Source organism: Astyanax mexicanus, chromosome 1, assembly GCF_023375975.1.
Source record: "Astyanax mexicanus isolate ESR-SI-001 chromosome 1, AstMex3_surface, whole genome shotgun sequence".
Classification (NCBI taxonomy): Eukaryota; Metazoa; Chordata; class Actinopteri; order Characiformes; family Acestrorhamphidae; genus Astyanax; species Astyanax mexicanus.
This window is the reverse complement of record NC_064408.1, coordinates 50,853,854-50,880,293: the sequence shown is the minus strand read 5'-3', so window position 1 is coordinate 50,880,293 and position 26,440 is coordinate 50,853,854. Positions and strand designations below refer to the sequence as shown.

Here is a 26,440-nt window from a genome sequence, read left to right as displayed (position 1 = left end):
GCTTATCGAAATAATGCAACAGTGAATGTGTGCCGCAATCAAAGATAAAGGCGCTCCAACCGAAACATTAGCGTGTGACCTTTTTTTGGCCAAGCAGTTTAGTGGCCTTTTACTCTCGTCTCTGGAGTCATCTAGCGGAGAAAAGCTGGAGATACAGCCCGTGCAGCAGCAGCACTATACAGAGACCAGAGTCCAGGGCTGCGTTAATAAAAACGAGCAGAAAATAGCTCATCAGTGAGAGTGAACTGACTCAGACCGTTAGCTCAGCTTCTGCATTTCAGGACTTAGTAACTGTGTGTGTAGGCTAAATAGGGATAGAAAGTGTGTATTTCTCCAAAGATCTTTGACTAATTTGATTAGATAAAAGAATGCATGAAGTTTTTTGTATTTTTATTTTCTGTATTAGTCAGTAATAAAGTCAGTATTAGTTAGTTTAGTAACTTAGAAAATCACGTGTAGGAGCGTGTTGAAGGGAGCAGTGATCTGAAAAGGCCACTGAGAGTTTGCCTTCATCCAGAGCTCCTCAGCAGAGATTCAGCGTTTAGATTCAGTTGGTGGATAAGTGAGTAGATTAGTAAAGGTGTGTGGTGGTAAAAGCAGTACCAGCTTGCTCCTAAAATAACTTGGTGAGAGAGCGGAGTGTGTTTTCTTCAGATCCCTCTCTCTCTCTCTTTTTCTGTGTGTGTTGACGCTGCGTCCCCTGCTTTGGACTTGCAGAAGAGCTTGAGGTGGCTACAGCTCTCTCCCCTCAGCAGAGAGACAAAACAGCTTCAGCCCGGTGACAACATGGAATAAACATGGCCCACAAGAAGAGCCTATTTATTGAAGGTCAGTAGCTCGGCGTGGAGCTGTTCTGCAGGCTGTAATCAGCGAGAGGGGTGTTGGTTATGTTTGTAGATATTTGTTGCTGAACTGCGCGGATTTAAAAGCGTTTAAGCTCGCGGCCGCTCTGACTATGAATATAACTAGCCTAGCTAGGCTTATTTGTATAGTTAGCTAAGCTAGCTAGCTAGCCGTTAGAGCTAATCTAGCTATGTAGCTAACTAGCATGGCTAGCTTACCAGCAGGGTGGCCATTGATTGTTTGCCTTCAGCTGTGTTGACTTGTGTTATAAAAATGTGCAAACCTCGTATCTAAACATCGTATATAAAACCATAAGAGCTCATAATATAATAGGCTAGCTAGATATATAGCCAGCTACGCTGAAACGCGCACTAAGTCGCTAAAACAGTTACGCTAGCTGGCTAAAATACCTCACATTACAAAAAAACAGGCTTTTCGTTTTTGACTCTTTCCGCTGTGGCGGCTAACGTAGCGTAGCTTAGTTACCAAAGCGTAGCTTAGCTTAGCTAGCGGTAGCTAAGCTAACTGGCACCCTCCTCAGAATCCATAGCTAACGCTAACTGGTCTATTAAAATCTGCACGCCCTGACATTTCGACACGAATATTCTCTTTTAGCCAATCCCTCGTCTCTCAGGGCGGATTCTTACTGCACTAAACGAATCTCTCTCACGTAGCTAGCTACTTAAATGGTCACAAGCAAGCTAGTTAGCATAGCCCAGCTTAGCTAGCTAACTAGCTAAATGAGCTGTAGGCAGCTGTATGTAACTAGAGCAGTAGCAGCAGGCCTTATGCACAAGCGTCACATTTTACAGTAAAAGGCTTGTGTCCGTCGAGGTTTCTCAAGACGGCCTTGTTTTATTTTAAGCATAAAATGGATGTAAACTAGGCTATAATTCATTGCAAGTCGTGGTCTGAACGTTTTTACTCTTTGTGTGCCTACATAATGCTGTTAATTGCGCCTTCAAGTGCTTAACTAACTGCAGCTTTGTCTATAAGCACTGTTCGCCTCATATCTTCCCCTCGTTTTGATTTCGATCAATTTCTTTACAAAATTGATGCATAAAAACTGTGTGCAGCATATAAGACCTGGCGCATTATAAGTGAAGGCCCTCTTTAGTAAGTTAACGTTATAAAAGACACACAAGCACATGTAGGTTACTGTATTTGTTCTTCTAACTCAAGTTTCTGGTCCACACTACAGGTTAACTAACTAACTTACTGAGCTCACAACTGACACAAATGTTTATACCTTAAACATGGCCTCAGAATAACTGTTCGGGGTTTACATGGTGTGGTGTTTTCTGCTGATGTCTACATGGATTTGGTTAGCTTAATTCAGTCAAAGGTGTGGAATGTGGCGTCTGGTTACATGTTTATTATTTTTTGTGTGCATGTAGACCTGATGAAGCCTTTAGTGAAAGAAAGGCCTATCAGTGCATCAGGTTTAGAAATGTATACCAATACTGTGGTATGTGAAACATGTGGGTTATGCTCCTGATGGTCGTTCATGCTTTCAGGTGATACATGGCTTCTTGTTTAGGCTGTGGAAAATGTAGGCTGACTTAATGTTAGATGTGTAAATTCACTTAAACACTCTGAGTTTATGCATATGTCTGTTGTCATATGTCTTTTTAAGTGTAGCTAAATGTACACAAAATAAATTAAGCAACATGGCCCTTTGCCTACATGCAAGTAAAGTGTAAAGAGTAAATCACAAGAAAAATCTTTTCCCATGTCGGCTGCACAATCTTGGTTTCACCAGTCACCATGTCATTATATAATTCGTGCTACACAATACTGGAAAGACTGGAGTGAAATTACATATATATTCTGGTAGATTTTCAAGCTATGAAAATGGCATCCTTTTGTGTCAAGCAGAAAATTAGCTTTACATGACATCACATGAATATTTCCCATGCTGACATGGTGATGGCGATGCTGAAACAGTATATTGTGCAGCTCTAAACAGCACTTTGTATCTTTTAAATATATGATGCTTAAGTGTTGGGTAAGTTAGGCTACAATCATAGACTCACAGTAGACCAACAATCTTGGATTTCCATTATTCTTAAAAAGTTAGTTAAGGGTTGAATTAAAGGTGCATTTTAGGATCCTGTTATGTAGAAAGGTTTCCAAACTACACTGTAACAGACACAATACATAATGATAAATCAGCTTCATTTTCCCCCACCTCAAAATAAGACCTGTTCATGACTCTCTGCCTTGAGAGATGATGTGGATTTATAAGACTGAGAGAAAGCATACAATGCCATAAGCCTGGCGCACACTACATGATATTTAACCACATTTAGCCTACTAAAAAAACCCAGTCGGAGATGATTTCTTGAGAGCTGATTTGGAAGCCATTGCTGTGTGGATAAATCAGTCAAAAACCTTCCAAACTACTAAACTAACTGGTGGCCCTAATATTTTCAAAACTATATTTGATTTTTTTTTAAAGCAACTTTAGTGTAAGATAATATGCAACAGAGTCTAAGACTGAAATCGCTAGAGCCAGCTGTCTAATCCTTTTAAAGATATAACTAATACACCTACTGTTTTGTTTAACATTTTAGCAAATGTAATATGTGCTACCATTGCCCAAAGTAGTTTAAAACTGTTGTGCAAAATCTGTAAAGAACTATAGTTAGAACAGTGTTTTGCCAGCCACAACTTTATCCATAACTTTGCATTGGTATTTTTCGTTTCAGTGATTCTCTTAACAAATAAAAGCATTGCCAATTTACTTCCGATTCCAATTCACATGGTACTGATTGTTGCTTATACATGGCAAAAACAAGTGTATAGTGAGTCGAGCAACACGCTGCCACTGAAACGTGGTTGTCAACCAGCATAAATATGGTTAAAATGTATGAAAAAAAAAATCAATAATTATCACTACCATATCAGTATATGGGTGGTGTGTTTTAAGATCATGACAAGTGTCATATATTTGTCCTAAATGCACACATTTTATTTTATCTTATTTTATTTATTTTGAATTTGCATGGCAGGAAGTGTTAAGTTTTGTATTGCCTTTTGCATATACAATATGCTGAATTATTTGTTTGTTATTTATTTTAGTATGTTATTTATTTTAGTATTTTCAAAACACAAAGGATGTCTTAGTTTAAAGCTTACTATGACCTTTCATAAAAACATACAGGAATAATATAGCAATAATTGAGTTGCATAGTGAAGTTATCTCTACCTACTGCCACTGTTTTGGGAGAATTTGGCTTGAGCTTTGTTTAAATATAGCTTATATTAAATGCAGTACAGGCTGTATTAACCTCAGGGGAGAATACATAACAGTACATTGAGCATTCTGTAAGGTACATAACCGTGTATTTAAAATAAACTGACAAAACATGGTTTATACCAAGGTGTGAATTTAGTAAACATAACTAGCCTACATTTGAACTTGCACACTGCTGGTGCAACTTGAAGGTGTTTAAGTTATCAAATCTATGAAGATTTAAAAAAAACCTGTAGTGTATACCAGGCTTTAGTTGGAACTTGAGAACTGTACAGTAGAATCATGACTCTTATCTGCTTCCATAGCTACTGTTAGCCACACCCTTGAAGTGTTTAGGTGGTCTAAAAAGAAGGGCCTTTTTTGGTGTATTCTTATAGAGACATTTCTGTTCTGTGGCTGTAAAATAAGATGTTTTGACCTTTCTTATCTGGGTCAAAAATCATGCTATTCAATGCTACAGATGATGTGAGTTTTTGACCTGACCTAAAAGAGAGCACAGACATAATAAGACACACAGATGATTTACACTTGTTCTTTTTGTTTTGTGTGTATGTACGTGTTAAATTGAAATTCCTCTCCATAACGAGCAATGGATTGCACTCCCTGTAGTGAGAGAGCGTTCACCTAGAGTTCTTGTGTGGCTGCATGTCTGTGCTCTCACTGTGTGGTGTGGTGTTCTTTCTTTATCTGTCTTAGCTCTAGATAGATCAGAGGCCAAGAGAGATGGAGGGTTCAAGCAGAGCTGGAGTTTTTCTCTCTCTGATGACAGTGAAGAGGAGAGGAGAAATGAGTAAGCACTTCTACAAAGCTTGTCTCAGCATCCAGGGCTGCCACGGCTTTGCCATTGCCCTCTTTTCATAACCGAGAATGATGGCTTCCATCCCGTCTATAGTCACTATAGGGAAGCTGTTGTTCCGCTTGCTAAAGTACGGCAGTGCATGGCCGGGGCTTTCTGCACGCGTAGGAGAAAGAGCTGCAGTCTCAGCTTTTGATAGAGGGATCGCCATGTTAGGTTCCTCCCTTCAGTCAGGTTAACAAATACTGCAGTCTTGTCTATATCCATGGGCAGAGTGAGGGACATTATCATGGGAGATAAATGTAAAAGCTCCAGGCTTTACTTTCATTGAGTGAGCAGCACATCCTGTTCAGCTCATTAAGCAGGTCTGTGTCCTCAGATGACAGGATTCAAGTTGCCAAAAGCATCAGGGCACACAGATCATTTTATGGATGAAAAGCAAGAAAGCCCCGAACCTTGAAGGCTAGCCTGCTCTGCTTATCTCTGCTTATAGTTGAAGTTAGCTAAACTAAGCAGTCATCAACTCCAGACTATGGGTGTGCACAAATCCTCAAGTTACTATGGTGCAGTTTTTAATGCTGGCACTAAAGTACTGAGGACTTTATTTTGCTTAATTTTTGAAAGACATGTAACATATATTGGCTTACTTTTATGCCAAGCAAGCTTACTACTCAGACTGAAATTAGCTATGTCAAGAAACAAAAGTTTCTAATACTTTCTAATACCGGTGAAAAGATTCCCTCTAAAGACTTTGACCTCGGTCACCAACAGCACTAAACAGATCTGTTATCTCCAGTTTAATCTTTTACATTCATGTTGCATGCCCACAGTTTAGATATGTATCTGATCTAGAACATATATATATCTAACTCAAACCTGCCCACACTGCACTGGAAAAAATAAGATAAGTCGAATTTAATTGGCTGCAATTTAATAATGTGAATGTAGTCCGATGTTTTCACCCGTCTCTGTGTTTCATTAACTTTAGAGCGTACTTGAATATCATATCTAACAAGAATGCACATCCCTACTCTAGATCAATAACCGGTAGGAATGATGAGGTGAGCAGTGAGTTTCAGTCTAAAGTTGAACCTCTGATTTCTGGGTCCAGTTTAGACTCAGGTTATGTTGATTCGGGAAGATGTAAACTGCCCAGGATATTGGAGTAATGTACGCTTGATTAATTTTTTTAGAAAATGATGTTCATTATAATGGGTATTAGACTGAACTTGAGTCAAAAACCAAAGTGTTTCCAGTCCGTAATAAAATAAGAGTCGTGTTCGAAGCAAACATTTCTGTACACAGTTGTTTGTGCAGCAGTTGTTCCATTTTTTCAGCACTGTTTGAGCACTGTGTGTGTGGCTTGTTTCACTAAGGTCTGTCTTCCTCCTTTTTGCTTCTCAGCACTTCCCTGGTGACCATGGATCAAGTGGGTGGTCGGCAGGAACTTTCCCCTGAAGGGATGAAGGTACTCCCCAAGATGCTCACTCACTCCCTCTCTCTTCAGTCTTCTCATTCTTCTTTTTATGTCTTTACCTCCCCCTTTGCTCTGTCACAGTGACTTTTTTTCTTTTCTCCTGTCCTCATTTCTTTCTATTCTGTCCTGGCTCTTACTTGATGACTGGAATTTCTGGAATTATATTCACATTTTTGTTCTTGTTGGTGCTTTGTGTCTTATCTGCCCACTGCTGGTAGTGGAAATTTTTGCTGAATCTGAAAATGCTTTTCCGACCATTGTAAGACAGAAAAGAATGTTCCATTAGAATTCACTTTGCATTTAGATTTAGTTCACTGTTCTTGTCCCTAATACATTCTTTATAACCTAACAGTAACACAGTTTTTAGAACAGGAGATGAATTGAGAAAGCCTGTCAGCTAAGTAGTGCATCCCTCCCCAAGGTTTAGCAAATACGGCTGCTGAATAGGTGCATTCACCACTGAAGCTGAGTTTGCTTTATTCTGTTCCCCTTCATCTTCTTCTTTTCCTTCACACTTGCACACTTTTTCCCCTCCTCTCTCTCTTCCCCTGTACACAGCAGGCTCCCCCTCTGAGGCACTTTGGTCCTATAGAGATGAAAACGTATGAAAGACGGCAAAATCATTTCAAGACCTTCAACAGAATGGGAACAGGAAAGCCCAGGTATTGCTTCACATGCGGTGTTGCTCCATTGTCTGATTAATTTAATAAATGTGTTTATGTAACCTTAACGAAAAATGTGTGGATGATTTGGTTTGTTGGCTGTGTTTTTCACATGTATTCCAAATATATTGTTCAGTGTCATTTATGTAGGTTTTTACTATTATATAATAGTATTACGCATAAAACAGCATGAATTACACACCAGGAATACATTCACCATATGTTGCTAAAATCAAATATTATATTATTCTAATGTGTCTGTTTCCACACTGTTTTTCAGTGAAGCACCACACCCAGTGGCAATCTCCCCACTGCCCAACAGAACAAATTATTTAATTGTCAGTCCAGCACCCTCCCAAGGCGTTGTAGTTCAAGGGAGACTGTTTCAGCACACTCATCTTCCCAGTCCTGTTAGGAAGCCTGTCCAAAGGTAATTCATTAGACATGTTTGTTTCTGTTATGATTGCTCCACAGTGATGCATCTTGAGCTACTGAAAGAATACCTAGTTAAATTTATACTACTTACCTATATCTGTGTTTGAGGGAGTGCCGTTTGGTTGTATGAACTAATGGTGCTGTTCTGAAGAGGCGAACTTTCAAATCAGAAATGGTGTTCTATTCTCTTAATAGAGGTGTGATCTGTTAGATACAGTAATATATATTGTACAAACAAATAATATACAAACATTTACCTTTCATTTGTCTACATTCCTTTCCCAATTTAAAGCAGCCTTGACTTAAAAGAAAGGTACGTTTTGGTTCGATCATCCTGTATGTTTGGTCTGCTGCAGTCATTCAGGATTAAGGAAGGCGTGAAATTGCTGCTGTGTTCACTCATTTTTAACTTTTCAAAATTCACCTAGCTTACCTATAATCATGAGTCTGTGGGAATGCGTTGAATAATGCTTGCATGCTTTAAGCTGCATTTCATGTGATACCTGACTGTTTATCTTGGTGTGTGGCCACACAGTGTGCTTGTCTGCTTAGTGCAGAATCTAGACCAGGGGTCACCAACCCTGCTCCTTGCAGAGCTACCTTCCAGCAGACTTCAGCTCCAACCACTAATCAATACCACCTGATCTGGATAATTACTGTCTCCAGTAGTGATGATCAGTTGAATTATGTGTGTTAGCTTTGGGATGGAAGTGTACCCTGCAGTACAGTAGCTTTCTAGGAACAGGATGACCCCTGCTCTAGTTTTAGTTCTTATTTTACATCTGAATCATGGGCTGTTTCTGAAACCTAAAGGATGCCCTTTCAGACAGTATTATGAGGCAGTAGTATCTTATACTATATGTATTGTATTTGAAATATTTTAAATGGTATGCCTTTCAACATTTTCTCAAATATCAGAGAATTAACATTCTCTTTACAGGCATATGTTTTAAGCACAGTTGTGCACACAAGCCTTGTAGCAATGGGTCTCTTCTGTTGTGTATTGTGCAGCACTTGTTATACTTGTTGTGCATATACTTATATGCCAGTGAGTGGTTCTGTCTTTGGGTCTAAAACACACATTTAGGCAAAAAATGCCTGTTGATGCAGCTTCTCCACAACCCACTCATCCTGACCCACAGTTCGAAAACCCACTATGGGCAGCAGGGAATCAAGACAGCTACCCTCAGTGTCAGACACAGTTTTGCTTTTTTGTGTATGTGCTCATGTTTTCTGCATATCTATGTGCTGAAATGTTTTCTAACCCTGCAGACCTGACTTCACCACTCAGCCAATCCAAAGAGTAGAATTAGACAACATTATTCTCACCTGTCCAGAGATATCAGGTAAGCATTAACACTGTTCTGGTGTTCTTTACCTGTCCGAATACAAATAAACAATTAACCTAATGGTTACATGGAACTGTTTTTCTATGTGAGAAAGCACCAGCTTCGTATAAACAGCAGTCCTGACAAAGTATTATCCAGTTTTGTCTGCCTTCTAATGTTATTACCTGAAAACATTAATTCATCAATTTCTTTCATCAACTTATGTTGAATTCCCTTTCTTTACTCAGGACTTATTCTGCATATGACTACTAATATTTTGGTTGTTTTTGGGTATAAAACAAAGCTGATGTAACATATTGTCCCTTATTAGAATCAGCAGGTATAGATCTATTCCAGGTGGAGTAAGCTGATGCTTTCCTTCACCTTCCCATTGCGTGGCGTTGTTGGATTTTCTGGGCATCCTAGGTACCTGTTAGCCCTTTCTTAAACTGGCTTCATTCATGTGCTTTTCAGCGAACCAGCCTGCGTTTGCACAAGTTTTAAAGGACTGCGGATATGTCACAGAAAAACTCACCAAAAGATTGAGTTGCACAATTGTGCTGAAGAACCTACTATTCTTTGGTTCCAGCTGGGAAAAAATCTTTTAGGGTCCTAGAACCTATTTTTGTTGGTGGAAATGTAACAAACGTTTAAAAATTGGGCGCACGAACCTGAATGGAGTCAATTCCATGTTTGTGGAAAATGGATGGAGGTTGCAAGGCTAAACTTTATCTTGACCTTGAACTTGACCCAGACCCAATTAGGACTGTTGAACCCTGGACTGGGCCCAACAGAGAAAGTATTAGAAGATTATGTGCCAAGTTCTGCTGTAATTTGCAATTAGTCTGATTGACAGCACACAGTAAAACTGCTGTCTGTTGGTAGAACAGAATGCTGTCTCCATTTCAGTGCCATTTCTTTCTCAGGCAGTATTGTTTGTGCTAAAATCAAGGCTAAGTCTGTCTTGCTCAAGATCAGTGCTCAAGGGCGGTGTGATAGTCGAGCCAAACTGTTCTGCGTTTCCTGCATTTCTTCAGGACTGGATAGAACCTGGCTTTTATGCTGATATAGGAGCCACTATCCTTGTCATCATAACAGGACGACAAGTCCGTTTTCTGTTCATCTTAAAATGGCACCTACTCTCAAAATCCATTTCTGTGGCCTGGTTTTGCCTGCAGGTGCCCGTTGACTGTAGCTTAATGGGAAGGCTGTGTTCGTTCACGCACGGTAAGATGTGCTGTTGCATGACTGAGAGAATGGAGGAAGGAACAGTGTGTATCATGGTTGTGCGCTGTCCAAGATAGCACAGCGCGTGTGTGTGAGCGAGAGTGCCTGATGATTGAGGCAAAGCTCCATGCTGCTGTGTGCATCTCTGTCTCCGCACGCCAGAGGGGATTGCTGGCCTCTGATTAATCGGTGTGTCTCCCAGGAGGGGAGAGAGAAGCATAGAGACGAGAAAAGGAGACGGAGGAAGACAGCACCTCAGTCCTCAGAAAAGAGGATTTCAAAAGATATTTCCTGTTGCCGTGGCAATGGCTGAATAGAATACATAAATGGTCTAGAAAATGTGCAGCTAAATAACCTTTTTGAAGCATTGAGTCACAGCTCTCATTTCTGGAGGCTTTGCCTCATGTTTTTTCATTTCTATGTGTGGGATTTTTTAAGGCTTGCATGGTATAGATAGTGTTTTGGTTTATTAATTTAACGGGGTTAAAATGTGAATCAATATTATTTAATGGTAATGGGACATTCTATGTACTCTTTTTGCCCTAACATAAAATACCCAGTTTTTGCACCTAAAATCCTTTATTTTCCCATATAAAATCATCAATGCGCCTTTTAATCCAGTGCATTTTATGTATGAATTTCACCAGTCAGGTTATAAAGAGCAGTAAAGCCACTCCGCCAAATTGCAGTGTTATACAGGAGTTTCAGTTTAGTTCTTCAGCACCAGGGCCGGAGAAGCATTAGCATTAGCTGTTAACCGTTATTTCCCTGTTCAGAGGTTAGTTTATCGGCCTGCAGAAAAGTGTAGCATAAGCAAAATTCAAACTGCACATTTTATTTAATTACTTACTTTATTAGGCACTTTTGATGCACTTTTTCCAAAAGCTCGCTGTATTTTTAATGTCTCCCAAAAACATAATTTGATGAATCTGTAGTCTATAATTAAGAATTGTAATTTAAATTGCCTCTCAGTTGATATAAAATGCTGCTAGAACTACTGTAATATACAGGAAATGATAAAAGTGCCTGTGTAAAATCTGAAACATGTCACTATGTCTCAGAAATGTGTTTGTTATTGCCTTATGGGATAAGGTTATAATTCCTTTAACCTCCTATGACCAGCCATTGGTTTTTCGTGCAACAAGATCTGGCCTGCACATCAGATAAATAGGTCTGGAGCTCAAGTAATAACTAATATTTAAAATAATGGTAGGTTGGGTTTTTTTTGTACAATTACAAAATGATTTCTATGAACATTTCTTTCATATCAAAGTGAAACCTGTAATTGTAACTGAAATAACCCTAAATGAATGAATATCAAATCATGAATATCAAATTGAGTTCAACTGTAAATTATCTATAGAAGTCGAATGAGACAACAGCTTATGTTGAATTTGGATGTAATTCAAAGTACTTCTATATGGTCAGTGGAGCTGATGAAATGGATAGTAGGTGGTGATAATAATCTGGTATGACTTTCAATATGTTTATTCTTTATCATGCAAGTAATTAATACAGTACTGTAACAAATGATGCAGATTACACATCAGATTGTACATTTGTTGTTGTGATTGGGGAAAACATTTTGACAAATTATTTGGTAGATTAGCTGATCACTATTATAATCAAGTCCTGATTACTGTTGAGTTTGGAGTTGTGAGTGGAAGAGTGCGCTGTTGAAAAGCTCTGAGCAAGGAAAATGTGTTTTTTTTTTTTTTTTTTTTTTTCCCTCCAACAGTGGTCTGAGATTTCCTGCACGCCTCTTTATTGTTCTTGATGCCTTGATCGGCCATTTGGTCAGCTTTGTGGCTTGAAGCAAACAAGATGTGCACCTCCAGTATACATAAATAATAAATAATAAAACAACAGCTTTTATTTTTATCAATGTTTTGCTTTCATTCCCTGTTAGCTATATTTGTTGGCCTCTCATTTATATTTAACTTGAAGAAAGTGTATGTCTTTTATCTGATGAAGATATAATGTCTTTCTAAAGTTCTTTTTTTCGATGCTTTTTGCTTGTCTTATAGACTCAGAGAATCAGACCTTTAAGAGGTGCATCCAGCAGAAACGGCGGCCAGTGTTTGACGGCATGGGCACAGTTGCTACTTCTGGCACAACATTGGAGGTAAGGGATGTAGAACAAAAAATACATCACTTATGGCTCCAGTTCTTACAAGCTCTAAAAATGGCTTATTCTTCTACACTGCTGTTACTGATAGGGAGCTGATGGGAATAAACTTCACTATATGAGCAAAAAGGTTTGGGAGTAACTGTAGTAACTCCACTATCCAGGGAAGGCTTTCTATTACACTTCAGAGTGTTGATGTGGGAATTTGATTGCTTTTAAAAGAAAGAATAATGGTGAGGTCAGATGTTTGATAATTACCACCTTACCTCATCTCTAACTCCCAACTCATTCGAAAATATTGGATGGAGCACCATCATTGGATGGAGAGAACAGTATCCTTAGTATAGGGTTGATGAAAAACCTGGAAAAGTCATGGAATTTGAAAAAAGTCCAGGCCTGGAAAAAAAAAATGACTGAGCTGTTTTTAATTATTTTTGGGTTTTAGAAATTAATGTAATGTTATTTCCAACACGATGCTTATTAATATTCTATTGTTACAATTAGATAATACAGTGTCCAGATTTTGCTATGGTGGCATTGCTACCGGTAGAACTGGATTTAGAACACGGTTTGAAATTCTCTACACCAGGGGTTCTCAACTGGTCTCAGCCTGGGACCCACATCTTAAATCATAAATACAAATCAAACAGATTTATTTAAAAAAATAACCTTCAAAAACCCATTTAAACATACATATGCATGCAAAGCAAAGTTTAGAGCTTTTTTTAATAAAATATAGAGGAACATGACAACTACATGTATAAAAGTTACTGCAATAAAATTAAATATCGAAATTGCACAAAAAAGGCCACAAAATTAGAAATTTCACTTCTCTCTGGCTCTTTTTTTTTTGCTTAATGTAAAATATGATTACAAAATCAGATGAGCATTTTATGTTTTTTATTTTAAATAAAAAGTATTTATTTTTTTACAAGCTGCCCATGACCCATTCAGAACATTTCCGTCATCCACTTTTAGGTCAAGACCAACCAGTTGAGAATCGCTGCTCTACACCTACTGATTTCTACAAAGTGAAAATGCCCTGTCTGAACTCTCTCTCGGTCTCTCTGTCTCTGCAGCCAGATGAGTACTTCACAGTTTGTGGAAATTGCGGCCAGCAAAGTGAAGACCACATCAAGTGTGAAAACTGTGGGAGTCGCTTGCCTACAGAGAATCACGCCCTCCCTACCATTCAGTCCTCTCCTGCCCCTCGACCCCCCATTCATTCCCAGCCATCCCCTGGCCCTACCAACATGCAGCTCAGCAAGAGCTTTTATGGCCCTGCCTCAGGTGGGCGCTCTCCCCAAGTGGACATTGTCATGAACCCACCGGCACGAATCACACGGACGAACCTGCTGCTACCACACAATGGAAGGCCCGCTGCAGCCACAGCGGGAAACTCTGCATCATATGAAGCCAAGCTAATGAAAGGCAAGAGACAGCCTCTCGCCAAGCAACTTGAAATCAGTGACCCAAGTAAGTATCAATATCATTGAAGTCAATGAGAGTCAGAAACCATAATGCGTTTTTGTTCTGTGTTATGAGGTATCTGATATTCCACGTAAGAGATTCTCCCAGAGGTCGTCCAAGGCCTGATAGTGGGTGCCAGAAAGATGTGATTTTTAATTCAGTTCAAAATGACTGGCGCACAGTTTTGCATGTATCAGGCATACTTCACAGATGACATTACCACCCTCAGTGAACAGCGCAGTTTTTCAATAATCAATGTATCAGGACACACCTGGTTAAAATAGCACTTTTAGTCTGAACCCATCCATTTTTTTGTGAGCAGAAGTATTGAAAGTATTGACTCTCAGGTGTGATGTCTTCTGAACTGTGCAACAGATACAGATATATATTGCTGAAGAGATAAAAGCTGAATTGTTAATATTTTCCTATTAAACTTTTTAGCTCCAAATCCATGTTTTTAATCTACAGCAGAAATAAATTGGATTGGTTAAAACTGTTCCAATACTTTGAGTGGACTGCACACATGCATTTTTTTATGAATACTAGCAGAGGCAAATCCTGTTTTGCATTCTCAAATGGTTTGTATAAATTTGCAGTTGTGCTGTCCAGTGATGAAGACGAGGAGGCAGATAATGCCAGTACAGGCAGCGTCAACAGGCTGGATAGCATCTCTCCAAGGCCTGCTGACTCTGCCCATTCGTCTCCGGCACCCTCTGGTGGTAGGGTGGAAGCTGCGGTTAAAGGAGTTGTAGAACATGAGGAGCATGCGTGTGAATTCTTCACAGACATGGACCACAGAAATGTAGCACCCAGGAGAAACCGCATGAAGGATCCAGTAAGAGCCTGACTCATAGTAAATCTGTAATTTGTGCAAAAAGTATAGAATTTAGCAATAATGCTAATAATGAATTGCGGTATAATTAAATGTATTTTGGTTGTAGTAGTAGTAGTAGTAGTAGTAGTAGTAGGTGTAGTTGTAGTAGTTGTAGAAGTAGTAGTAGTTGAATTTTCTTATTCTATTAGTTTTTAAAAATAAACTCTGCAATTTTCCATTTTCTTTGCTTTAAGGTTAATAATGGCATTCATTATTTTATTTCAATGTGTTCAATGTCCTTGCAGTTTGGGAATGCTTTATGTGAGGACCCATCTCCATCTAAGAAGCGCAAAGTGGGCCAGCCACCAAAACTGGAGAGCATTATTCTGGAGTGCAGGAGTGTACGGATAGGAAGTCTTCGCAGGATGGTGACCAAACCAGTCATTGTGAGATTCTTTCATTATTCAAAACTGTTTGTGTTTATTGAACCTGTCTTAAGAATAATTAATAAAGGAGAAATTAGTTTGTAGTGAAACATCACTTTTGTTGAATAGCCTACCTCTGTTCACCCTCAGCATTCTGAAAGTAAATTAGCTGATGCTCACAACAGGCTTACAATGCTAGTGATGGGGACATAGCTCTGCCCATGCCACAAAATTACTATTTTTACACCATTAATACACTCAAAGTAGCTCCAGACTTCATTGTTAGAATTCTGAGGCCCTTCAGAATGCTGGGGGTGAATGGAGGTGGTCTGTTCATTAAAGCTTGTACTTTTATTATTATAACACCAGTCTATTTCACATTGGAGTTCTCCTTTAAAAATAAATTTGATACACAATATGTCTGTCTAACATTTTACAAAAAAAAAAAACACCTTTTCTTAGCCAGTTGATCAGGATTGTAGGGAAATGTGTTTTTTTTTAATGTATTTATTTTTTATTTTTTTATTTTTTTTTATCAATTTTAGAACATGCACGTTTATAACTAAACATTTGTAAATTATTATCTCTATTTCTCTTTTATTTTTAGTTCACTGTAGAGTACATACAGCTTGAAACAGAGGGTAAGTTACTGCATTTTCAAGTTTTTGGGAAGCTTGAAAAACAAACTTAGTGATACGTGGGTTATTGTAATTTTTAAAAGAACTGTGTTAACCAGTAAACATGCAAACAAAATGTAAATATATATCAACGAGGGCTAATACACTTTTCAATGAACACTCTTAAGAATCTACACTTTTGTTTTTTTATCATCCAGGTCAAGAAGTAGATGTGCTAGAGAAGGTGCGTCTAAAGTCGTCTGAGCTGACGCTGTGCGAGTGGTGCTGTGTGAGGAAATTGCCAGTCATCTTCTTCCAGACAAGTGACAGCGAGTGCCAGAGGCTACGCACCCAGCTACAGATGTCCCAGGAGAACGGAGGCTTGTGGTACGACTGCAGTGGCAAAAGTGAGTTCCGGAGCACAATTTAGTTTAAAATTGTCAATTTAGAACTTTAACTGTGACCAGTATTTTAATTATTTCTCTTTTATTCCTTTCTTCTAGACCTGGATGAGAAATACATAGTGTTGATATTTGAAAATGGCCTTTCAATGCAAGAGCAAATGATTCTGGAAGACATTCTGCGTGAAATTGCAAGAAACAACAACATCTCTGGCTTTCCTAAGAGACTATCCTTTGATGAGGCCAATGTTAGACTGGTTCAGTATAACAAAGCAACAAAAGAAAAGGAAAAGGTGAGGGTGACTTTTACACATCAGTGATTTAAAGGCAAAAACGGCAAAAACTGCTAAATGCAAAAACCAAAACAAGGTAGTTTGTTATTTTTAGTTTAATATATTTATAATTTTTATTTTTAGATGACGGGTATATGGTTATTATGCAGTATACTCTGAGCATAATTCTTTTTTAAATGAAATGGCACCAGTATGAGCTTTGGTTTTTCCCCCCTTAGGCAAAAGAGCAGAAAGCGAAATTGGTTTCGACTTCAACAACGACAACAACAACTGCAGCAACTATAACCGCCTCAGCCAACACTGCGACAGCAACGGTCACTACAGAAACAGCAACAGCAGTAACCCCGCCCCCCAGTGCGTCAACAGAAACGACGATCAGGACGCGGGCGTCAAGACAGCTCCTTGCATTCTACGATGAAGAAGATGATGATGATATGGCAGAACTTCATCCTACATTCACAGGCCCAGTCATAAAGTAAGAACAGTTTAATGATAAGATTGTGTCTTAAAACCCTAAGTTTGTGGTTCATCCTGCTATTCTTAAAATTTGCGTGTGTGTGGGGTTCACTGTCATGTAAAAAATAAAGCTCATTTTGCTCCAGTAAATAATCTCAGTATTTTAGTATTTCGCTCCATTCACACTTGACCATATTTACTTGTACCACTGTCAATGATTATAGTCCAAATTGGAAATAAACTTTTCTCCTGTTTTCTGTTGACCTTTTAGGTTAATAGTGTATCCCCCTCCGCCTGCTAAAGGTGGAATCTCTGTGACAAATGAAGACCTTCACTGTTTAAACGATGGAGAGTTCCTCAACGACGTCATCATCGACTTTTACTTAAAGTTAGTTTGGACCACTTTACCTACTTTATTCCTAAAAATGTATTTTGTTCTATGATAAAAATATACTCTAAAAACGATTTATTCACTTTGGGATCAAACAAACAATAATTAAATAATGTTTCTATTTAAAGGAAACATATTAATGATTTCCTTGTTTTTTTACTTGTTTTTTGTTATAGGTATTTGTTTATAGAGAAGTTGAAAAAGGAAGATGCACTCAGAAGTCATGTTTTCAGCTCCTTTTTTTACAAGAGACTCAACCAGAGAGAAAGGAGGAATGCACAAGACATAGCCAACTTACCGTAGGTTTCTTTTAGAACTATGTGCAAAGATTGAAATTATGATTTATTGCATTGTAAGGATGTGATCTGGTTATTTAAAAAAAAAAAAAAAAAATTTGCTTTCTTGTTGCTATTTTGCCAGTGTGCTGCTTCTAACCATGCTTAACACTGATTTGGTTTGTATTGAGCCATTGTATAGTTGTTCTTTTTCATTGATCATGAGTTTTCATGTCCTACTAGAGCTGGGCGATATGGCCCCTCCAAAAAAATCTTCGATTTTCTTTTAAAAAATCCGATTTTCGATTTAAATCGTTTTCCCCCTACTAAAAATCTAATTAAAGACTATAAAGAGAATGGTTAAAAACTAGTTCTTATTTATTAAGTTTTCACTTTAATGTCCCGTTTGTGGTTAAAGTGCAACCAGAAACAAGCAAAAAAACAATTGTAAACAGTGAAAACATCTAGTAACTTTTACAAAGCTTTACAAAGCTTTACAAAGCTCCAACATAGTTTAGCTACTGACACAATGCACTCTCAAACTTTAAAAAAAATAAAAATAAATAAAAACAACCTCAAAAAACAAATTGAAAGAAATAATATGGTGCCCTTTTTTACTAAACTTACAAAATAGAAAACAAGTACAATTTAATATGCTATTAAGTAAAGACTTTTCCCCATTGGGTTTGAATTACAAAACAAAGCTTTTAAATAAGTGCCAGTGCCATATTCTCATGAATATGCAAAAAATCATAAACTGTAGTGCATACAGGAGGAGATGCAGGAGGTAGGGGCGAGGGGTGCGCGCGGGAAGGAGGGAGGTGTGGGGGGTGTGCGCGGGAGGGAGGGAGAGGCTAAGCTCACTCTAAAGTACAGGAGCCCACATGGGAGCGTTGGTGGTGAAAATTAAAACTCAGAGAGAATCGATTTTCATTAAAACAAATCATCCTTAACTGTAAATTCGAATTAATCGATAAAATCGATTAATCGCCCAGCTCTATGTCCTACTCATGAATATAACTGTCTTTTGTAATCTGGATTAGGATACAGAAAAGGAAACACAACCGGGTTAAAACATGGACGCGGCATGTGGATCTTTTCCAGAAGGACTTCATCTTTGTTCCCATCAATGAGTCGTAAGTCATTGTTAGATAAAGTATATATATAAAAAAATCACCTGTTGGATTTGATTTATTTCATGTATGATATATACTTCAGGTTTAAGAATGGTTATATTTCTCCCCGTCCCTTTTCTTTTACACGATCAGGGCCCACTGGTATCTAGCCGTGATCTGCTTCCCAGGTCTAGATGGAATCCAGGTTGAACCGAACCCTCTGTACCAGGCTCAGCCCTCGTCCCATTCCCGGACCAGTGTCCCATCCTCAGCCCAGCTTGGGAACTCCTTCATGGCAGAAGGAGGTCTAGAAGAGCCCTCCCCCCACACAGAGCCTATCTCCTTCAGCAAGTTTGAGCTTAATGCTGAGGAAGAGGCGCTTTCCGAGCACTCTGAGAGTCAGGCGAACCTGCCTCCCTGTGCACATAGACCATCGGAGCTTACCTGTGGCCCAGGGCACGGGATAAATGGACAGGTTCAGCCTCATTACACAGGTCAGTTGTAGAAAGTTGTGTGACTGTGGAACCATTCAGTGCAAGAGAAAGTTATGTATGTAATTATCAAGGATTATGAAATCTGCATCTTAGCAGTTTTCTTGTTTTATTTTTAGATGCTTTGCGCAGAATCAGTGTGTGCTATGGCAATGATGACACTGGAACCTTCTCTGATGACCAGAGCTCATGTCATGTAAGTGTTTGTGGCATGTGTCAACATATAAGCATTATATCACAGTATCATAATGTAATTTACCTTCTGAATAGGTGCCTTGTGTGTTTTTTTTGTTAGTTTTTTTTTTTGGGAAGGGGGGAATGCAGTTGCTTCTCAGCTCGCTAGCAGACCATACTTGAATTAATAGTTAGGTTTGTTCAAAAATAGCACAATAAAAAAATACATTTATAAGTTATATATAAAATAATAATTAAATATTGTAACAACTCTAGTGTGTGGATTATCCTAAAAGTCCTGTACTTGTGTGTTGTGCTTGGGGTGGTGTCTGAATTCCAGACATCTGCATTTAAAGGTTTTTTAAAATGACCTTGAATGTAGTGTGGGCTTTACAACATACTTTGCCTGAGTGTAGCACTGTTTGTCTGCCAGGATGAATGCAGTGAGGATGGAACATTGGTAGATGACACTGGGGCTTCAGAGAACATGGAGTGGACCTCTAAACCCACCATATGCAGACAGTAAGTATACACCGTTTATTATGGTAAGCCTGGTTATTAATAATAAACTTATGCAATGTAAAGAAAATGCCAGTAGGTGGCAACATACTTTCACACAGAGTCCCCGTGACTGAGAGAACTGTAAAATGCCCACAGTACCTCTAGTAAGAGGGGGATACTTGCCAAACACTGATTCTGTGTATTAGCAACATACATGATGAAATGATTTTGTTTTTATTATTATTTTATTAAAATTAATGAGAGTATATTCACTGCTTAGTACTTGTCATTTATTGTTGTGCTCTGCTCTTTTCTCTCTTTCCTCTCAGACCCTGTATTCTCATCATGGATTCTTTGCGAGGCCCTGCCAGGTCAACAGTGGTGAAGACCTTGCGAGAGTAGGTTATCACTCATGCTCTCTTGATTTTTAGATTGCACTATTGGTCTAAATCAGAATAATATGGAAGCACTGATGTGCATTTGCAGCAGCACTCTGAAGCCAACCCTCCCAATCTGTTGTATCAGCAGAGGAGTGATAATGTTCAGCAACCTCACTTCTGGACTTTACTTAAAGCCGGGGGGGGGGGGGGGGGGGGGTTAATGAAACAACTATTTATTATTGCCCACCCATTTTTCCCTGTGATATGGAGCTAATGTTAGTTATTCGCTAGCTTCTTGTTGGAAAATTACATGTTCCACCTCTGTCTCAGTAACTGCTACTGCATCATTTGAAGGTCTCATTTCATAATTTTTTCATTAATTTTAAAATGTCTAGTTGTGGTCTCTAATGTAAATGAATGCCATGTGACATTTTTTTTTGTGTGAAAAAAGTGCTCAGGTGTTTCTATTTAGCCCTGCATTAGATCACTAAATTACAGGTCTCTTAAGAAAGTCAGCATTTGGCTCCTGCTCATGAATATTCATACATGCTCTTTCTGTGGGCGAGGCCGTGAACTCGCTGGTTGATGGAGACACAATGCTTTTTCTGATCGACTCATTTTTCAGAGGCTTTTCAGAACTTTTCTAGCTACTGCAGACAATGGAGGTTGAGAAACAGTTTTGTATGCAGCATGCATATACAACTCAGAGAGACCTATAGTTTTTCACAATGGGCACAAAAAAGTGGATTTTATTGGAAGGAGACCTTGAAGTGGGGACAGTAAATTAAGCTAGCTAGCTACAGAGACTAAAAGCAAACAAAAAGCAATGCTTGTTGTAAGGAAAAAAAGGCCTACAGCTACAGTGCATCCGGAAAGTATTCACAGCGGTTCACTTTTTCCACATTTTCTGACGTTACAGCCTTATTCCAAATAGTATTAAATTAATCTCTTTCTTCTAAATTCTACACAAAATACCCATTATGACTATGTGAAAAAAGTTTTCTTGAGAGTTCTGAAAATGTATTTAAGTATTTACAGCCTTTGCTTAATACTTTGTAGAACCAGCTTTGGCAGAAACTACAGCCTCAAGTCTTTTTTTAATAAGATGCCACAAGCTTGGCACATCTCTCTTTAGGCAGTTTTGCCCATTCTTCTTCACAGTACCTCTGAAGCTCCATCAGTTTGGATGGGAGACGTCTGTGCACAGCCATTTTCAGATCTCTCCAGAGATGTTCAATCGGATTCAAGTCTGGGCTCTGGCTGGCCCACTCCAGGACATTCACAGAGTGGTCCTGAAGCCACTCCTTTGAGATCTTGGCTGTGTACTTTGGATCGTAGTCCTGCTGAAAAATGAAGAGTGCTCTGGAGCAGGTTTTCATCCAGGATGTCTCTGTACATTGCTGCATTGATCTTTCCCTCTGTCCTGACTAGTCTGCCAGTTCCTGCTGCTGAAAAACATCCCCATAGCATGATGCTGCCACCACCATGCTTGACTGTAGGGATGGTATTGGCCTCATGATGAGCAGTGCCTGGTTTCCTCCAAACATGACGCCTGGCATTCACACCAAAGAGTTCAATCTTTGTCTCATCAGACCAGAGAATTTTGTTTCTCATGGTCTGAGAGTCCTTCAGGTGCCTTTTGGCAAATTCCAGACGGGCTGCATTGTGCCTTTTACTAAGGAGTGGCTTTCGCCTGCCCATTCTGCCATACAGGCCTGATTGGTGGATTGCTGCAGAGATGGTTGTCCTTCTGCAAGATTGACAGAGTCACCATCGGGTTCTTGGTCACCTCCCTGACCGAGGCCCTTCTCCCCCAATCGCTCAATTTAGATGTCCTGCTGGTTCCAAACTTCTTCCATTTACGAATGATGGAGGCCACTGTGCTCATTGGGACCTTCAAAGCAGCAGAAATTTTTCTGTATCCTTCCCCAGATTTGTGCCTCCAGACAATTTTGTCTCCGAGGTCTACAGACAATTCCTTTGCATGTCAGAGTGCAAACACCAAGCATGAAGTCAGTCATCTGTGGGACCTTATATAGTCAGGTGTGTGCCTTTCCAGATCTTGTCCAATCAGCTGGATTTACCACAGGTGGACTCCATTTAAGCTGTAGAAACATCTCAAGGATGATCAGTGGAAACAGGATGCACCTGAGCTCAATTTTGAGCTCATGGCGAAGGCTGTGAATACTTACGTAAATGTGATTTCTTCGTTTTTTATTTTTAAGAAATTTTCAGAACTCTCAAAAAAACTTTTTGGTACTGTCGTTCGTAATTTGACGACTCTTAGGCCTCCCTTAAAGGGAAGCCTTGGGCTAGCTTAAAATAGATTCTTAAAAGATTATCTAGTCATGCATCGATGTAAAGTTCTAAATTCAAAAGAAAGAAGATAAAAACATCAGACGAGTGCCTTGAGTCAAAGAAAGGAGAAGACGAGTCGTTCCGAAGTTCTAAGTTAATCTTTTATTGTCTTGAAGTCAGCCAGATTCAGTCAGAAGGATTCAGTCTTCTGATGGTACAAGCTTCAGTCTTCTGAAAACACAGAGGAATACATGCTCTTTTATACAGTATCTGGGTGAACAACGGTGGGGGCTTTAAGCACCACCTTTAGACACCTGGTATGACTCAGCATATTTCTTATCTGTCTCCCCCTCACAGCCGTACCCAGTGCAGACTGGGCCTTACTGAGGAAGAGCAGACAGAGTTTTAACTGAACTCAATAAACTCGTTCATATATGGCCAAATTGTACTAATATATGAGTAATATAGCATATATTGATCCCTAATATCCTAATTTAGGGTCCCACAGTACCACTTTTAAATAAACCTTTATAAAGCGTTTATACATGGTTTACAATTTGTTTATTAATAGTTACTAATTAGGTTGTAAATGCCTTATAAATTATTAATAATCAGTTATAACACATATGTAGAAAGGGCAACAAGGCCCTGTTGTTTGCCAAATAGTGAACCCACAGCCATCTATATTGTTGCCCTTTCTACGTATGTGTTATAACTGATTATTAATGATTTTTAAGGCATTTACAACCTAATTAGTAACCATTAATAAACTAATTGTAAACCATTTATAAACCCTTTATAAAGGTAGTCTTATTTTAAAGTGGTACCAACTTTTTTCACATGGTCATAATGGGGTATTTTGTGTAGAATTTTGAGGAAAGAGATTAATTTACAACAGTTATAAAAATTTTGAACAAAGAAAAAACTACATTTGTGGATTCCTTTAAGCACTACTTGGCCCTCACCCCTCTATCCCAACAAGAATTGTCACCCTACACCAAGGTGTGAACGCACAAAACGGATGTTTAGGTATAATTGCTAGGGGCCAGGGTTGAAATAGGATTGGGCCCTTGATGCAAAGATGTAGACTTGTTGTAGATCAACTTTGTCATGTGATGTGTGACCTTCAAGCCTGAGTCGACCTGTGACTGTGTGTACACTGTGCATGTATTTCTGTTTAGGTATCTGGAGGTGGAGTGGGAGGTGAAGAAGGGATCACGGAGGAGTTTTGGGAAGGAAGTGATGAAGGGCTCCAGCCCACGTGTGCCTCAGCAGGACAACTTCAGTGACTGCGGTGTTTATGTCCTGCAGTACGTCGAGAGCTTCTTTGAGGTGGGTTTGAGGAGTACTACTTCAGGCATGAAGTTACTGATGGTTCCAAATTGACCTCTAGATCTGTAGCAGTAACACTGTGTGTGGCGTTAGTGTGCATACGGCTTCTGTTACTACTGGGATATAAGCGACTAAACAGCATATAGGAAAATTGAGTTTCAGGGCTATTAATATACCACACAGTTAGTGCTGAGCGACTCCATATCATCTGTAGAGCTATTGTGCCACTATTCTGACAATCAATATGTCCACAGAAACATTCACATCTGTATGTTTTCATATTACCATTACTATAACTATAAGGGCCAAGACAACTGAATATACTAAATTGCATGACCTGCTCCCAGTGTTTGAGTTAATTCACTGCAAGCAAGATATCATTATCATTTTATTTATTTATTTATTTTTAGAAAATAATAATGATAAAAAAAATAATGATAACCTAATAATCTATTTTATCCTAAAATAGTTGCTCTCTGTGGTATTTTACTGAGTCAGCAAACTGCACTGGATGATCGAGCATGTTGTTGTGGATGGTGAAATAAATGCAAAATATAGGATGCTAAGTGGCATCCCTCCAGAAACCCCCAATAAATAAATAAATCCACACGGTTTTCTGGACACATTTCACACAAGGTCTGGTAACTTGTGTAGCAGGTGCAATGTTATAATGTTTCCCAGCTCTTTTGCTAGCCTGTCAAATGCTCTGAAAGCCATGCAAATAAATGCGTATTAGAAGTAGTATAGTGTAGAATTAGTGCCTTTTTTGTGTTCTTTATTATTTCCATGTTGGATTGCTATTTAATGCAGTTAACTTCTTTTTAATGTAACCTTAAAAAATAAAAAAATAAGAAACACGTTTTTATTATTATGAATATTATTAAATGTTTACATAGTGTTTGCTCAGCATATGCTTAGAAGACTAGTGGAAACATGCTAATATTCTTGTGCTATTTGCAAAATAATGCTCCTGGGCTGAAAGCTTGATAATGCAGAGCTCTATATTTAGCCATCATCTGCAGGGTTTTGAAAAGGGCAAATTATAACCATTGTGTTAAAGTTGTTTCTTTTATATGGAGTTTTTTTTTTCTCTAAATCTGGATCTTTTTGTATTTTCTTTCCAAAAGAATCCTCTGCCAAGTTTTCATCTCCCTATGAACTTATTGGACTGGTTTCCTCAGCAACGAATGAAAACTAAACGTGACGAGATCAAGGATCTCATCCTGAAGATTCAATCTCAACAGCAACTGGACAGGGAAAGTTCTGGGCTGGCAGAGGCCTGTGACAGTCCCTGTGAGGACTTGGACGTTGGAGACGCCTTAGAATCGGCTGATCTAATTCCACCGAACAGCTCGTGAACTCTGCCCCATGCTGCTATGCTCTTACTATGACGTGGTCCTGTTGGCCCCACTTCCTGCAGCGGCGGCGGCAAGTCAGGGCTCTCCGTGATTGTACGCTGCTGGACGTTTCTGCCGTTACTTCTTCTGAGAACTGTTTCCGTTTTCTCCACCACACCCAGCCCCCTGCATTAACAAAAGAGCAAGAACAATTTTTAATTTGTATTAAATAAACACGTGTACATACTCTGGAAGGTTTTTTTGTTTGTTTTCTCTGTTGATTTTTGGGGGTTTTATTGCTGCCTTTGTGGAACTGACGTCTCCTCATCTCACTTCTCACTCTTGCACCATTTGTGGGGTTATAGAAAAAAAAAAAAAGGAAAAAAAATGTCCATAAGATGATTTCATGAAGATGACAGATGGCCTTGGTCACTTCGTAAGCCTGCAGGATTCGCTACAGTACTGTCCAATGTCCTGTTCCGTTTGTACTTCAACTCATGCTTCTGACTGTAGAAAAGAATTTGCTGTTTTTAGATTGAATATCCAAAACAATTTGGATTTTTTTTTCTTTCTTTTTTTTTTTTTTTTATAAACATCTAAATCCTCATGGCATAACACAGTTGCTAGTCAGTGCCTGTCGAAGCTTTGTACGATGTGACCACATGTAGGTGGACTTCATTTTCGATATTAAACTATTTGAGATGCAAGAGTGCACATCTGCCTTAGTTCCTACAAATACAAGCATTTGAAGTGTCCGTCACGAGTGCTTTTTTTTCTATTCTTTACCTGTCTGCAATAATTGTTATATAATTATTACATATGGATATGTAATAAAATGAGAAAGTTCATTACAATACTTGAGACGAAGCTCAGAAGAATGACCGTGTTTCTTGTTTAAAAAAAAAAACAGCACTGAAGACAAGGTGCAATAGTTATTAGTTATAGGCACAGCAGTGTAATATGGATTTGTCACAGTAACCCACCTACATTGTGCACCTAAATATATTCATGTATGAAGTTTTTTTTTTTTAACTTAACTTGATCAGTTTTTTTTGACATAGTAATATGACATAGTAAAATGCTTACCTTTTATTCTTCCATAAACAGACTATTTGTGCAGGTGAGGCTGAACAGTGCCTCACCACTCAGAGGCAGATAAATATTCATGATGGTTTGAAAAGATTGACCTCTCTATGATCAGTTCTTTTTGAGAGTGTTCTTAGTTTTGTAGAACTCAAGACTTCATGAGTAAGCCTGGAAACACCTTTTACTATTTTCTTATATATTCCCCCTGCTTTGTGAGCATCAATTATTTACATTTTTACATATAAGAGTGCTAGACAGTGGGGCTGTGCATTGGCAAGATGTTGACAAAGCAATACAGCTCATGAAACAGCGGTTACGGAAAAGTTGACTTTTTATGACGTGGAATAACATTGGAATCTTAAGTAAAATGCTGTGATCAACACAAAATTAACTGTATGACACCAACCTTAACATAAACTCTCAATCAAA

General features: G+C 38.7%; 1 protein-coding gene across 7 annotated transcripts; it reads left to right on the top strand.

Annotated features, from left to right (window-relative positions):
* The first annotated feature begins 201 nt into the window (after positions 1 to 201).
* Positions 202 to 25,680, top strand: senp6a (SUMO specific peptidase 6a). 7 transcript variants are annotated; one of them, XM_049479608.1, is made up of 25 exons: positions 203 to 562; positions 718 to 828; positions 4,799 to 4,892; positions 6,303 to 6,366; positions 6,934 to 7,037; positions 7,318 to 7,467; positions 7,765 to 7,785; positions 8,745 to 8,818; positions 12,055 to 12,152; positions 13,235 to 13,631; positions 14,222 to 14,460; positions 14,745 to 14,885; positions 15,472 to 15,505; positions 15,700 to 15,888; positions 15,985 to 16,175; positions 16,394 to 16,650; positions 16,903 to 17,019; positions 17,199 to 17,321; positions 18,341 to 18,433; positions 18,566 to 18,906; positions 19,023 to 19,099; positions 19,511 to 19,599; positions 19,908 to 19,976; positions 23,438 to 23,588; positions 24,716 to 25,680. In XM_049479608.1, exons 2-25 carry the CDS (start codon positions 798 to 800, stop codon positions 24,944 to 24,946), a joined length of 3,375 nt encoding a protein of 1,124 aa, XP_049335565.1. In that variant the 5' UTR covers positions 203 to 562; positions 718 to 797; the 3' UTR covers positions 24,947 to 25,680. The 7 variants fall into 7 exon arrangements, with proteins under 7 accessions (XP_007255281.3, XP_049335565.1, XP_022520795.2 ...); XM_022665074.2 differs by having other exon boundaries at positions 203 to 626; XM_007255219.4 differs by having other exon boundaries at positions 202 to 828; positions 6,937 to 7,037.
* Positions 25,681 to 26,440: the final 760 nt, after the last annotated feature.

Bases quoted from the DNA above. Each gene is read 5' to 3' on its own strand.
- senp6a (XM_049479608.1), top strand. From the start codon at position 798: ATGGCCCACAAGAAGAGCCTATTTATTGAAG. The intron at 13,632-14,221 runs GTAAGTATCAAT...ATAAATTTGCAG, and splicing joins ACTTGAAATCAGTGACCCAA to TTGTGCTGTCCAGTGATGAA. The intron at 18,907-19,022 runs GTCAGTTGTAGA...TTTTATTTTTAG, and splicing joins GGTTCAGCCTCATTACACAG to ATGCTTTGCGCAGAATCAGT.